This window comes from Dipodomys ordii, unplaced genomic scaffold (genome assembly GCF_000151885.1).
Source record: "Dipodomys ordii isolate 6190 unplaced genomic scaffold, Dord_2.0 Scaffold195, whole genome shotgun sequence".
Classification (NCBI taxonomy): Eukaryota; Metazoa; Chordata; class Mammalia; order Rodentia; family Heteromyidae; genus Dipodomys; species Dipodomys ordii.
The window spans coordinates 2,055,637-2,072,039 of record NW_012267411.1 but is presented as its reverse complement, the minus strand read 5'-3'; the positions used below and the strand labels follow the sequence as shown (position 1 = coordinate 2,072,039).

General features: G+C 36.8%; 1 protein-coding gene across 1 annotated transcript in view; it reads right to left on the bottom strand.

Annotated features, from left to right (window-relative positions):
* Srpk2 (SRSF protein kinase 2) overlaps positions 1-3,866 on the bottom strand; it is a 117,207-nt gene extending 113,341 nt beyond the window's left edge. Inside the window, 1 exon segment of the mRNA XM_013034721.1 lies at positions 3,635-3,866. Within this exon segment, the coding sequence (XP_012890175.1) occupies positions 3,635-3,672 (38 nt within the window). The 5' untranslated portion in view covers positions 3,673-3,866.
* Positions 3,867-16,403: the final 12,537 nt, after the last annotated feature.

Genomic DNA, 16,403 nt, shown 5'->3' with positions numbered 1-16,403 from the left:
AAAACTTGAAAACTTTTAAGCCAGGCACTGGTGGCTCATGCTTGTAATCCTAGCTACTCAGGAGGCTGAGATCTGAGGATCGCAGTACAAAGCCAGCCCGGGCAGGAAAGACTGTGAGACTCCTATCTCCAATAAACCACCAGAAAACCGGAAGTGGCGCTGTAGCTCAAGTGGTAGAGCGCTAGCCTTGAGCTGAAGAGCTGAGGGACAGCGCCCAGGCCCAGAGTTCAAGCCCCACAACCGACCAAAAAAAAAAAAAAAACTTGAAAACTTTTATTTCATTAAATACTGTTTTTACATTAAATATTTAGTTTACTAAACAGGGCTAGATATGGAAGTAAGATTTGCATAGCACCATCTTTATAGTGTTTAAGATGAATTCATTAATTCATTCAACTTAAAAGTTTAGTTCTATTTAGTCCTATACTCTCCTGAAACAGATATGTCATCCTGTTAACTATCTATAACACATACCATTTGCTTTTTGTCATCAGGCATCATTTGCTTTCACTGTGTTCATTATGTTCTCTGCTCCTAATCTTTAGTAAGTTCAAATTTTCCTCTCTTCAAAATATAAAACCAAACACTAAACTACAACCTTTTGTAAGTCCACTAATTTTGCCCACCAGCCATTCTGAACAGAAATACTCCACACCTCCCCTGTAAATGATATTGTATGGACATTCACTATTTTATCTAAATATCTAAGTTTCAAGATCATATGGATGTTAGTTGTTACACTTCCTAATTTAGTCTCCAAAACATACTCCATAATTCCATTATGATTTTACTTCAGATTTTTATTTCCCAATGAAGGAGTCCTAAACGTTTACAAAAATAACTTAGATTTATTTTTTGTTTTTCATAGTATACAAAAAAAAAATCTGGGGGGGGGGGAGGGAGGGTCCAGTCTTGGGGCCTAAACTCTGGGCCCGGGCACTGTCCCTCAGCTCTTCAGCTCAAGGCTAGGGCCCTACCACTTGAGCCACAGTGCCACTTCCGGCTTTTTTCTTTTTGCTTATGTGGTACTGAGGAATCGAACCCAGGGCCTCATGCATGCAAGGCAAGCGCTCTACCACTGAGCCACCTTTCCAGCCCCATATTATACAAAATTAAACAAAAAAAAAAAAAAAATCAACCAATACTCCCTCTCACAAGACTAAAATTTTCCTTTTAATAAACTAAAAATAGGAGATAAAAGTTATAAGAAATATCACATCGATGATTCTCTATGGCATTTCATACTTAGAAGTTCTGTTTCTCTACTAAGATCCCTGAAATATCTAAAGATCATTATATATTACAAAAACAACTTGAAAGCTCAAATGAAAACTTTGGATTTCACAAAGCCAAATAGGATCTTCCCTCTTAGAAGAAAGAAGCCAGGTTTTTATCCTTTTTATCCATAGATACTTGGCAATACTGAATATATGAAAATTTCAAATACCTTTAAGACTTAGGAAAACCAAGTCTTAAACCAGTAATCTTAATTATACTTTTTTAAAACAAATCAAAGACTTTTAAAATTCTGAACTGTTCAATAAGTGAGGTATATAATAATGTCATGAGGTATGAAATTCTTGGGCAGAGTACATTGCTACTAGGCATGAATTTTTTTAAATTCAAATTACCTCTTTTCAAGTTTTTCTAAACAAATTAAAATGCCAAATAACTTCGTTGTTTTATGACTTTTAATAAAATGGAGTAACAAATGCTACTTCCTATTGTTAATATGTTTAACAAAATAACTTCTATGCTTGCTGAACATCATATATAAACCACATTTATCACTCACTAAATCAACATATCACAACTGCCAAATATTCTAAGCACCTCCCAAAATAATAAATAAAAAATAAAGCATGTTCAAGTAAATGCATAAAATTATCAGCACAGTGATAGATTTCCAAACTTTAAAAGCCCAGGCAGGAAAGTCCATGAGACTTATCTCCAATAAACCACCAGAAAAGCGGATAAGGTGCTGTGGCTCAAGCGGTAGAGCCTTGCCTTGAGCTGAAGAGCTGAGGGACAGCGCCCAGCGTCTAAGCTCAAAGTTCAAGCCCCACGACCGACAAAAAAAAAAAAAACAAATAACCATAAGAAACAAAAATAACAAAATATTTTAGAGTATTTCTTTATAAAATGTATTTTAATTAGACAAACACCTATTACTTAATTCTAAATAATACTCCTCCACCCTGCTCAATCCTCAAGTTGTCACAAGAAAATTCATGATACTCCAAAAAGGCTAATATAATTATTGCTATCACTTCATTTAGTATGTTATCCTAGTACTAAGCTCTGCCCATTATAGTGGACACTTAAGACTGTTTACTACTTATACCCCTACCCTCTCCAGTTCCCATCACCACCATTTTACTGGCAGAATATTCACAAGGCTGAAAGCTGCTTTTCATCTCAGCACATAGAATGCTTAAAATCAGATGGCTGGCCACAAACCAGAAGTTAGAAGCTACACAAAAATAAACAACAACTTCCTAAATTGTTCTATTTTCAATCTCTACAGAAAGTAGCATAGTTATTTGTTATAATTTAAGTTGTAGCTAAAAGGTTTTCATCTAATTATATTAATAAATCGATATAATGTAATAATGTTGCCATCAACATTACAGACTAGTGTGCCTTCATAGGTTCAACTCAGAAATGTTCAGTGCTTTTCCTGTTCTTAATTACCGAATTATTTCTCCATATTTTCCTAATTCTAAATCTATGAACAAAAAATAACCCTGAAAATTGACCCTAGAAAAGATACAACAAAATAGTACAAAACATCAACATTAATTATAAATTGTTAGATAACCAAGAGAAAGGTATTTGCCTAAGAACCTCAATCTAAAATATTATGTATACACAATTTTGATAAGCAGAAGTGAACACGGTATTTTCATATCAAAATAGAGAGCTCTCGTCTCACTTCTGACTTGGGATAAAAAATGTCTTAATTCTGTTTATAATGCAAAATATCACTTCAATGAAGTATCTCCTCACAGGTATAACCATATGATTGGCAGATAAAATAATTGCTTTAAAAAATACTTCTGAGTCATTTTGTCCTTACCTGCAGGCATGAACCATTACTGCATGCAGTGACTGTTCCATTTCCTAGCACAGACTTGAAGAAGCATCATATCTCTTTTTCAGAATGTGACTAATCTGTGGGTTTGCAATTCTTAAGCTATTTACAAATGGCACTCCCTTTCCACATAAGAAAATAGTTGTTACAACCAAAAATCAAGTATTTTTCATCTAGATCTTACAAATAACCTTGGTAAATCTCTGTAGCAGCAACCTCAAAATACAGGAACAAAGTCTAATTAAAGAAAGATTTTTGTTTGTTCATTAAATTATTTTTTAAAGCCTCCAACAGCTGTCACCCATGAACGAGCAGTCCACTGTGTTATGGTGTGAGCATGCTGCAGCTGCTCAGACTTCACTGTTTTTTTTTTAATCAATTATCCTTTACAAAAGCCGAACCGATTCCCAAATACACATCTTCAATACAGCACAATACCAGCATGCAATACATTAAACAGCAAACTTGATGAGAAAAAAAAAGTCCTGTTTCTTAGCAATGCTACACCATTAATTGTTCATGCAAGAGATGTAGCTGTACCTTTCTGAAGAGGACGACTTCTCAGAGTTAACTGACATCAGCAGCTCAATCTTCTGCTTGATTTCTGGAAAAATCAGAAAATATTCACAACCAAGATTGCCCGCCCTCGCTTCTAAGCTTTATATCAAGAGATTTTTCTTCCTTAATCCCTTTTGTTCAGAATGAGGCCACAAGATTCACAGTACTTCTGTTAAGACTGGGATTCAATGGTGCTATAAAGGGAAAAAGCTCCAGAGGCATCAGGCCTTGCTAAACTATGCACATGACTGTTTATGAAAGCAGGAAGTACCATTTCTTTTTAAGCAGAGGGGTGTTCTCTTTTTTTAAGGTAGAACTAGCATCGTTCTACAAGAAGGATTTAAATTTTGCAAATTAAAACACAACCAAGAAAATGCTAACATCAGAATTCAATATAATACATAATCTGAGAAGGCTACATAATAATATTTCAGTCTTCAATGAGCAAATAGGCAACCCTTGGCTGCTTCTCTTTCACTAGCCCTAAAAAATATGGCTCAGTGAATCATTTTTGTCACTTAAAATGAAATATTAAAACAGACCCAAATTTAACGATTAAAACATGTTTAACCCTTTTATAATTTGATTGCTATTAATTAAAGAAATGTTTAATGTCTAGTTTCTAATTCCTTTGGAAAAAGACTACTTATTTTACACCTTAATTTCCGCCTCCTCCTTCACAGTACAGTACAAGTGAAAAGCAACACCCAGTTACCGAACAGAGAGATAATATTCTTGTCCTTTTAGGAAAGGACTGGCAATGGCACCTAAATAAAAATGTAAGCATCAGTTCACTTTAATTAAAAAATGATTGGACACCAATCTGGAAAGAAGATAACAAACTAGAAGGGTGATAATAGAGGGAGAAAGAAAAGAAAGAAATTTTTCACCTTTCCTTTAAAATACTAACCATTTGTATAAAGCACATAATTTTAAATGAATAAAACACAATCCTATTATTTCATGTATGAAACTATTTCTTATTCCTAAAAAGTATTTCAAAGTGGATTTTAAAAATTAAAGATTTCATAATAAAAAGTTTACATACTAAAAAGAAGTCACAGACAAGATTTCATAGCAGACCTCAGTAATACTTTAAATTTTTATTCAGAGGGGTAAATAATATTTGTAAGAATGCTGATTACATAAATCAAAGCAAAATAGGAAAAAAAGAAACAGAAAAACCAGTATAAATGCTATACTTGTATAGAATAATATTGTCAAAATTGTTAAAATAAAGGATTCTCCAAATTGTTTAAGCTTGTAACTTCATCCAATGGATGTTATAAAATTGGTAACAACTGAGATGAAAATAATAACTTACCTTGAGAATTCTTAGGTGAATTACAAAGTAGAAAAAGTGACATAGTTGGTATTCAGTAAAAGACCCTCCCCATTTGAAAAAGAGTGTTAAAAAGTTAGAGCCCTGCCTTGGATTTAGAAATAAAGTCCTCCACCTTTTTTTGGTGTACGGGCCAGTTCTGGGGCATGAACTCGGGGCTTCACACTCTTGTTAGTTTTTTTGCTCAACAATGGTGCTCTGCCACTTGAACCACGCCTACACTTCTGGCTTTTTGCTAGTTAACTGGAGTCTCTTGGATTTCTCTGCCAGAGATGGCTTCCAACCTGGATCCTCTGATCTCCTAAGTAGGTAGGATTACAGGTATGAAACATCTTAATAGTGAATCTCTATCATTTTTAATAGTCATTTGACCTTAAGAGAAATTACTTAACACTCTATAAAGCCTCCATATCTTCCTGTAAAATGGGGAGTAAGAATTCCTATTGGAAAAGCTGATATGAAGATTTAAGAAAATAATCCATGAAAAGCTGATATGAAGATTTAAGAAAATAATCCATGAAAGTCCAATATTTCTGTTTGGTATGTGGTAAATTCTCTATCAATGCCTAGCAAAGGATAGTATTGCTTCAATATTGAAGCAATACTGACGTAGTCATGAAACCTGCCAATTTAGGTAGGTTTTCCACATTTTAAATCTTTCTCTCTCTTTATCATCAATTAAACATGTATGTTTAAAAAAAAAAATCACTATAAGCTAGGTGCCAGTAGTTCACACCAGTAATCCTATCTCTACAAGAGACTGAGATCTGAGGATCGCAGTTCAAAGCCAGCCCAGGCAGGAAAGTCTGAGAGACCTTTATTTCCAATTAACCATCAAACAGCTAGAAAGTGGAGCTATAACTCAAGTGGCAGAGCACTAACCTTGAGTACAGGAAAAGGGAAAGCACCCAGGCCCTGAGTTCAAGTCCCTGGTAAAATAAATAAATAAATAAGTGCCAATACATGGGCTAGGAAGGTGGCTCAGTGGTACAGTGCTTGCCTTGCATGCTTGAAGCCCTGGGTTCGATTCCTTAGCACCACATAATCAGAAAAAGCTGGAAGTGGTATTGTGGCTCAAGTGGTAGAACACTGGTCTTAATGAGCTAAAGAGCTGAGGGACAGTGCCCAGGCCCAGAGTTCAGGTCCCAGGACTGACAAAAAAAAAAGTTTCCAACATCACTTTCACATTTTCTTAATTAAGGTTTGTTTATATTTCCTGAAGGAATAAAGAATTCAGGAATGGTGACAAATACTATGTCAACAGCATATATTCTGTGTATGATACTTCTCCATAATTTACACCATTCCTGGGTCTGGTTACTCCTCACATTCATTAAGTAACTATCTCTGGTGAGATCAAGACATTGCATTCATAAACTGCTGTGGTAAATGGCAGCTCATTAGTACAAAAGTAAAAATAAAAGAAATTCATAATGTTAAAGTTCTATCTCTCTTAAACACACACACACACACACACACACATATATATATATATAATCCTGAGGAGGAACTCTGATGTCCATATTGATATGACTACCTAAAACTACTAGTTGAGAACCTAGGAATCCTCAATCCATGGTCTCCTGAACCTCTAAGTCACTTTCCCCCATGACCACCCTTAGAATACTTGAGGGACATACTGTAAATATTTCTTCCCAGGTAATCAACTGTTACTGAAAACATGGGAGCATTTAGTATACTACACTTTTTCTACAAATAATCATTTTATTTCTAGTCTTTCCTACATATGACTTTTTCAAATCTTCATCCTATTTTCCTCTATTATGCTTTATAACAGCATTCTGAATGCACTCTAGAATGTACTTTAATCTGTGAATTGTTATATACCAATTCAGTAGGCTTTTATAAGTCACATTTATTTTAAAGTCATATATCCTACCCTACCCCCACAACTTTAAGAAGATCCTTTACTATCACTACTTTCTCCAAAGTAGTAGGCTTTACAGCCTTGCGATTATCTATTAATTCAAAGATACAGTCTCCATTTATAATTTAGACAAATAACTACTTGAAAAAGCCCTAAGACTGCTTCCTTTCAACCTTTATCTGTATTCTTAGTGCTCTCTGTCTAACCACACTGCTACAATTAAAAAATGCTTGAATATACTTGATAGTACAGCTTTCAAGCCTTTACATCTTTACCACTGCCCTTATCATCCCGTTTCTATTCCCACCTGAAAACCATATATCCCTTACTTTACACAGAAAATCTGCAAGTGGTTGTGGTGAGATTTCATTATAATTTTGTTTTTATTTCTATGATACATTTAGAGAAGTTTTATGATTTTGGTTTGTTTTGGTGACACTGGGTTTTGAATTTGGAGCCACTACCTGAAGTGCTTTCTCTATCACATAAGCCACATCCTACAGCCCCTTTTTACTGTATGTCTGTAGGCCTGGGCTGCAATCTTCCTATCTGTGCTTCCAGGAGTTGCTGGGGATAACAGGTACACACCACTGTGACTAACCATTGGTTGAGATAAGAGTCTCCCTAACTTCTTTTGTCTATGGCTGACCACAAAATGTGATTCCTCAGATCTCTGCCTCACCAAGTAGCTGGGATTACAGAATTGAGCCATAGGACCTTGCTTTATTTTTCTTTAACACAAACAGTAGGGGCTGAGAAGGTGGCTCAGTGATAGAGTGCTTGCCTTGCAAGCATGCATGAGGCCCTGGGTTCAATTCCTCAGTACCACATAATCAGAAAAAGCCAGAAGTGACACTGTGGCTCAAGTGACAGAGTGCTTGCCTTGAGCTGAAGAGCTGAGGAACAGCACCCAAGCCCAGAGTTTAGGTCCCAAAACCGACCCCCCCAAAAAAAAGATAGTAAAGGCCCTGAGTTCACTCCTTAGTATGTACTACCACCAAAAAAATAAATAATTAATTAATCATTAATTAAACACCCACACATGTCTTCCTATTTTGCCCAGACTGGCCCTAAACTCCTGGCTCAAGCAATTCTATTGCCTTGGTCTCCAGAGTAAAGGGAATGGAGCTATAGGCATACACCACCACACTCAGCTATTATTTATTCTTTCAATGCTTTTGTTTTACTACTTTCATAATTATAGATATTGCACAGGCATATTTTTTACCAATCTCTTTATTTTAATATCAATGATACCTGTAGGACCTTTATCAGTCATCTACTCTTTATAACTATAAAGGCAAATGATAAACTGTATGTGAATGTTAAGAGGTAACTTAAAAGATTCTTTTGCTAGGAATGTGAATTAACTAAATGCTGGACACTCAGCCCACCCTTTGCATCTGTGTTCTTTTGTCTAAGCCATTCTCTCCTGCAGTCACTTTATAAATCACCTTAGGCTGCTAACAAGATTCACCAGTAAGCAACTTGTGACAAAGGCAAAGTACAACTCAAACAGGCAGTGCCTTCTAACTATCTTGAAAAGCCCACCAGGCAATTTCAGGTAAAGTGATAACTTCCCCAAGACAAAGGAAGTCCTTCCAAAAACAAAGATTGATATTATGGTCATCCAGGCCATACCAGTAACCTGAAATTGTTTTAACCTTTATCACTCCAACCCCAATTCTTATTTTTTGGCTTAAAGCCAATACCAATACACCATGGCCACATGTAATAGATTTTCTCTTTGTAATAGATGCTCTCTGTCCTCCTCTGTCTCATGAGCTTTGGTCCTGAATTTTAAGCCAGTTTCACTGTCAGTCCAATAGTCTTTTCTCTAAACTGAAATTCACATATCCCCCAACTTCTACTAGCCAGTTTCAATGAATCCTTGAATACAATATCTAAAACTGAAAAAAAAATTCTCAACCTAATGTGCATGTCCATGTCATGTTACTTTTTTGTAATGAGGACTAAACTCAGGGACTTTAGCATGCTTAGAATACCCATCCCTCTTACAGCCTTTAACTCAGAGACCCTTCTAAGAGTCATTTTCAAGGAATCTCAGACTACTTGCCCTGTCTCTTTCACAGTATAATTTTCACATTCTCCTCTCTTTGTATGTTATCCTCCAGAAATGCAAGCTCTATTGTATGTAGTTACCCAAACATACCATGCTTTCTCATATCTCTGAAGTTTGTCTTACAGTTTCCTTTCTCTGAAACACACTCTTGTTCATTTCTCTATACATTAAATTCAGTTTTCTAATCTCAGCCTCAAATATTATCTCCTCTCATCTTCCCAAACAAATTCTCTTCCCTTTCCTCTTTTACATTGCATACACTTGGATGACACAAGTACCAAAATACATCAATTTCTTGTTTGACTTCTCCATCAGAGTGAAGTTGCAGTAAAGATAGGTACTTCAGTATTCTACTCAATTCAGAGACAGACTTTATTTGATGATAACTTCATACATAGCTTGTTCTTGTCAGCATAATTATGTTATAGTTACAACCTAAGTTTCCTTTCCTTAAATGTATATTTGTAGATATAGATAGCTAAACCACATGCATTTATAAAGGAAATGTATGAAGGAGAAAAAAGATAAACAACTAAAGTAAACCACATTCTTTACTTTCTCCAAAAGATTATTATCTCTGAGATCTACAGCTAAATTTCCACAAACGTTTATGATAACCCAAGCGTCCAACATACAGACCTTCCTCTTTTTTCTGTGAGAGGCCATTTGAATATTTCAGACACCATTAACTGACCTAGACTTACTGAATCTTACTTTGAATAAAGCTCTTAGATTCTGACTTTTGAGTCCCCTCCTAGCAGTCACAGGCAGGGCCTTGGCAGGGCCAAAACAGGGCCACACAGGGCCAGGGGGCTAGAAGTTCCCCACCCCTGACTTAAAAGATAGTCAAATTCCTTGTGAAGATGAGCAATCCAAAAAAAAGAAGGTGTCTTCAAATATACAGACATCCTACAACTGGGAGCTGGTGATAGCTATATTACCTACTTGAGAGGCTGAGAGCTAAAGATTGCAGTTTGAGGCCAGGCTGTAGAAAAGTCCCAAGACCGCTAGGAAGGTGGCTCCGTGGTAGAGCGCTTGCCTTGCATGCCTGAGGCCCTGGGTTCGATTCCTCAGCACCACATAAACAAAAAGAAAAAAGCCGGAAGTGGCGCTGTGGCTCAAGTGGTAGAGTGCTAGCCTTGAGCTGAGGAGCTGAGGGACAGCGCTCAGGCCCAGAGTTCAGGCCCCACGACTGGACCCAAAAAAAAAAAAAAAAGAAAAGTCCCAAGACCATATTTCAAAAATAACCAGAAAAGCAGGCACCAGTGGTCCATGCCTGTAATCCTAGCTACTCAGGAGGCTGAGGTCGAGAACAGTGGTTTGAAGCTAGCCCAAGCAGGAAAGTCATGAGACTCTTATTTCCAATTAACCACAAAGCTAAAAGTAGAGCTGTAGCTCAAGTGGCAGAGCAAAAAAGCATTGAGCAAAAAGCTCAGGGACAGTACCCAAGCCCCACTAGCTGGAGGTGTGGTTCAAGTGATAAGGTGCCAGCCTAGCAAGTGTATGATACTGAGCTCAAACTCTAATAACACACACACACAAAGTAGACATCCTGGGATAGAAATGGAGCAGCTCTAAGTCCACATAAGATCGTAAGAGTGACAGCAGCTAAAGAAATAGAATTGCCAAAAGCACAACATTCTCTTATAAAATTTCTCTTGCTAGTGTCCAGCATGAAGACCTTGATTTTTGTCATGTGGAAATTGGAAAAAAATCATAGTACCATAAAGTTGACTAAATTCTAACAAATATAATAAACTTCCTTTTACTTCACAAATTCCTATGTAACTGTCCATAAACTTCATTGTATTTTAGGGTATAAATAAGAAAGTTTTTTAGTCAACTGCCTTATATTTATATGGAGCCACTCCAGACCACAAGGAACAAGTATAACCTTAGATAATAGGGTAATAGTGCAAGAATATATGTAGAGATTAGAAGGAAATGCTTCAGCAGGTCTCAGAATCTTCTTTAAAAAGCAGAGTAGCTCTTAAAACTTAGCTTAAGGCTGGGAAGGTGGCTCAGTGATAGAGTGCTTGCCTTGCATGCCTGAGGCCCTGGGTTCGATTCCTCAGCACCACATAAGCAAAAAGAAAAAAGCCGGAAGCGGCACTGTAGCCTTGAGCTGAAGAGCTGAGGGACAGTGCCCAGGCCCAGAGTTCAGGCCCTACGACCAGACCAAAAAAAAAAAAACTTATCTTAACAGGGTAATTAATGAGGCTCACACCTGTAATTGCAGCTATTCAGGAGACAGAGATCAAGTTGATAGTAGCATGAAGCCAAGACTCCAAGTCAAGAAGTAAGCCAGGTATGGTGGTGTGTACATGAGTTCCCACTTACAGACCAAGGCTTGCCCCAGGCAAAAAAGCAAGAAGACCCTATCTGAAAAAAGGGAAACTGGCTAGGTATGCCTCAATTTGAAGAACATTTGCCTATACTATCCCTAAACACTTGACAAATCTATCCCCCAAAATAAATAGCATTAACTAAGGAGGGCAGAAATTGGGAGGAGCCAGGAGCCGGTGGCTCACGCCTGTAATCCTAGCTACTCAGGAGGCTGAGATCTGAGGATCACGGTTCAAAGCCAGTCCGGGCAGGAAAGTTCGTGAGACTCTTATCTCCAATAAACCACTAGAAAACCGGAAGTGGTGCTGTGCCTCAAGTGGTAGAGCACTGGCCTTGAACTGAAGAGCGCAGGAACGACGCCCAGACCCAGAGGTCAAGCCTCACGACCAACAAAACAAAAACAAAGGAAAAAATAAAGAAAGAAATTGGGGGGATATTTCTGTCTCTGTCTCTGTCTCTGTCTCTGTCTCTGTCTCTCTCTCTCTCTCACACACACACACACACACACACAAACACAGCAGCCAGGGCAAAAAAAAAAAAAAAAATTTAGAGAACCCATCCTAACAAATCATCTGGGTATGGTGGTGCATGCTGTCATCCTAGTTAGCCAAAGGTAGGAAGATTGAAGTCTGAGGCTACTCTAGGCAGAACATGGACCCTACCTTAAAAATAAATAAAGCAAACAAAGGATGGAGGAGTGGCACAAGTGATACAGCATCTGCCCCAGGACAGGCACGAGAGAGAAAGAGAGACAGACAGACAGACAGACAGACAGACAGACAGTCAGTCAGTCAGGCAGGCAGGCAGACAGGCAAACAGACAGAGGTGGCAAATTTTTTGTGCAAGGGTATTTATATATAATTTTACATATTATATACAAGCCATATAAAAAAATACCACTGTTCAGTGTCCCTAAATACCAACTTATATTAATGTTCAAACCTTAGGGAAAGAAATGAATATAGTCTAATTTTTCCATCCTTCTGTATGTCTTCAATACCAGTAAATACCAAGCTACATGCTACCCTAAATGGGGGACAAAGTAAACAAAACTCATAAGATGATTCATTTCATTTCACTTCAATCATCAGGCTGACATCCCTTACAAGAACAAATCTAATCCTCACAACAATTGGGAGATGGTAAGTACTTCATACCATTCTTAATGTGGCTGTGTGTAAAATGAAGCTCTGAAAGTAGAAGTAACTCAAAATTAAAATATTCAACAGGTGAAAAAAAACTCAAATTCCTAAGATTTTATGTTGGAACAAAATACTGAACTTCATGGAACTATTTATAGATTTGTCAATTCACTATCATTCATTTTGTGTCCATACACCTACACAATACCCTTCAGGAGCTTTGCCAATTATCACTTCTCTCATTTGTTAAATCCTAAAATTCTCACCTCAAGCATCAGTTGTCCCTTATTTCTATAAAAATCTTTCACAGTAGCAAGCAATAGTAAAATCTACTTCCAAGTTTTGTTGCTTTTACAAAATGTTATAAAATGGTCTAGCAAGATGGGGTCTACTTTATTGTCGTGGTGTAAAGAATACCTAAACAGGAAATCTAAACTTGTTATTAGTTTTGTTCTTTTGGTGCCAGTAGCATGGTTTGAACTCAGGTTCTCAAATTCTTTCTAGCTCACAGTTGTTTCTCTACTTCTTGAGCCACACCTCCGATCAGCACCCTGCTGGTTAACTTTTCAAGGTGGCTTTGAACCTTTATCTTCCAAGTCTCATCCTCCTGAGTATCTAAGATTACAGAAGTGAGTCATATGCACCTGGCTCCTTTCATGTTGGTGTTGTTTTGAAACAAGGTCTCATAGCTCATAATGGCTTTGAAAAGACAATGCTCCTGCTTCAGCCTCAATTCAACCTCTACGTTTTACAGGTGTTTGAACAGCTACATTCAGCTTCTCTTCTAAATTTTTATTAGAATCTTATGTGACTTTACCAAGGCAAAATACCCTACTAACGTTTTATCATTATCCCCACTTTACAAATCAAGAAACTCATACACCAAGAGGTTGCAAATAACTTGCCAAGGTTCACAGAGCTACTACAGCAGAGGGAAGGTCTTTAACTATGTGATCTGTGCATAGAGTTTGGGCTCTCAGCCCTCATAATCTATATATGTCACTACTTTCAAACATCCTCTGGTTTTATAATAGTGAAAAGCTTAAACAGAATTTCTCAAAAGCTATAATACGTGTTGGTACACATGTAATCCCAGCACTAAGAAGGGATTGAGGTAAGAAGATGTTGAGTTTCTGGCTAGTTTGGACTACACAATGAATAAAGTGTTTCTGAGATACACAGCAAAATTCTGTTTAAAAAAACACAATTTTACAAATCTAGTCTTATTTAGACCATTATTATAATCTTAGCACTTCTTTCTCAAAAAGGGGGGTGGGGAGATGGGGATTGAATCAGGGCCTCAGACTTGCTAGGTAGGCACCCTAATAACTGAACTACACTCCTAACCCCTTTTGCTTATGCTTTTCCAAAAAGGGTCTTACTTTTTGCCTGGGCTGGCCTTGACCACAATCCCTCATTTATGCTTTCCACATAGCTAAGATGAAAAGCATGCACCACCACACCCAGCTTACTCCTGACTGAGATAGGTCTCACAAATTTTCTGTCTGAGCTAGTCTCAAACTGTGATTCCCATCATCTCCACTACCCAAGTAGATAGGATTACAGATGTGACCCATTCCACCTGTTGTCTCTATCATTCTTAATCATTTGTTAGACATTAACATTCCCAAAAGTATGAAGCGATTAAGTCACTAAGGGTCTCATCAAAGTTTCTGCTATATCTGACTAAATTTTATGGGGAAATTTAGGCAACTGGTAAAATTGGGGCATTTTTTTATTTAAAAAAAAAAGCCACAGTATGGATCCCTTGTGTTTAACAACTTCATTCTAATGGTCAGTTACACTGATACAAATGTTGACTGGAAAATCACTCTCTTCGAGTAGTGATATCTACTACCTACTGGTAATTCTGATATACAACCAGTGGGGAGAAATACTGTTTTTACACTGCCTCTTGTCTTGTTATCTTCCTCTCTGCCAGTATTGTACAATTGTTTTATAAATGCACAATTAATTAGCAAACATTATTCTGCTTACTGAACTCAGTGTGGAGAATGCTAGATATAATCTACCAAATCTCACTTTTATAAAATTTACCCTAGAAAAACTTACATGACTTAGAGAATCCCACAAGGATGTTCATTATGGTACTGTATCCAATGAGCAACAGGTAACAATCCAATATCTAATAAACTATGGTACATTTATAATACACAACTTTGAAGAAATTATATAGATCCAAGATATCTGATAAAGATAGCTAAAACATAAATCTTACTAAAGAAAAAGCTGTAGCTTGTAGACTACCACCAATACTACAATGACACTTCTGTCATATGTATTTTGCAAGTTATGTTTGCAAGTGTTTGTTTGTACATGAAATGTAAGGGAAGGTTATTCCAAAATATTAGAGAAAGATTTTACTTACTTCTAAGAATATAACATACTTACTTTTACTTTTACTTACTTCTAAGAATATCATAAATAATTGTGGTCTGAAGAATTTTACATCTTGATCTATTTTATTTTTACAGGTATTTATGTAATCAAAAAGATTTTTAATAATGTTAAAACTAAAGGATGCCCCATTTAAAATATGTCCCTCAAACAACACTGAAAAAAAGACTGCCATCACACCATTATAAATAGGCTCCAAAATGCCAATTTTCACTTTCAAATAAAATTCACAGTTTAATCAAGGTCAAAGCAATGTTCTGTTGGGATTCTGAGAGTGTTATACTGAAGAAGAAAAAAAAAAGAACAACTAAATTTTTTTGACTCTTGTAAAAAATGGGGAGTCATATGGAGGTTGTATAATTGGCATTTCTAAAAAGGCCAGCTTTTAAAACAAAACTCAAGTCTATCCCTTCTACTTCTATCCACAGCAGGCTCTTAAAACAAAATTACCAAAAATAAGTCAGTAAACTCAAAAACAGCCCATCTACCAGGCACCAGTGGCTCACACCTCTAATCCTAGCTACTCAGGAGGCTGAGCTATGAGGATTGTCATTTGCAGCCAGCCCAGAAGGGAATCCATGAGACCCTTATCTCCAATTACTTAAACTCCCCCCCCCAAAAAAAAAATAGCTGGAAATGGAACTGTGGCTCAAGAGGTAGCATGCTAGCCTTAAAGCATAAAAGCTCAGGGAGAGTGCCCAAGCCTTGAGCACAAGCCCAGAAGCAGGCAGCACATGCACACGTGTGCACAGAAACATGCATGTGCGTGTGTGCACACACCCACATCCACATCCGCATCTACACACACATATGCCCCTATGTATCAGTTAAGCAGCCCCCAAAATACCAACTTTCTACTATGAAATGAGTATACTTGTGAAACAAGTCTTATTGATGAGAATATAGGATAAAAATCTAATTCTAAGACCAACAGTCCACATATCTTTTGCTAAGTTCATTAGAGGAGGAAAATGTGCTTAAAATCCTAGAGTCAAATGTCTAGGCACTTACACAAGAACAAATACATACCACAAAACAGCCATCATAATAAAGAGATAGGTGGAAAATGTCTCAAAAGCATTAAGTAATTCTAGTTTTTTTCCTTTCTAAGTCATATTAGTATCTATTTTAATAACAAAATTATTCCTAATTTAATAACAAAATTATTCCTGTAGTTAAATATACTTGCCAATGTGTTTCTTCATGCATCTAAAGTGCCCAGCATTTTCCTGTTTCTATAGCCTGTCTGAAATTTGGAAGAGGATTTACACTATCGATAGAATTCCATTTCTGGAGTTTGGAAGGAAATATGAAGGTTTCTATTTTATTACAGTTTATCCTCACATATCATGTATTATATACATGAAAACTTCATGATTTAGAAATATTTAACCAGAAAAACAATTGAAAAATTTGCCAGGCCTAAAGTGGAACCATTTATTCTAAAATGATTGCCCAGCTATCTCCTCATTTTCCCACTGCTCTCATGACATAGATCTCATTTTCTCTTCTGAAATACAGACAAAGCTCAA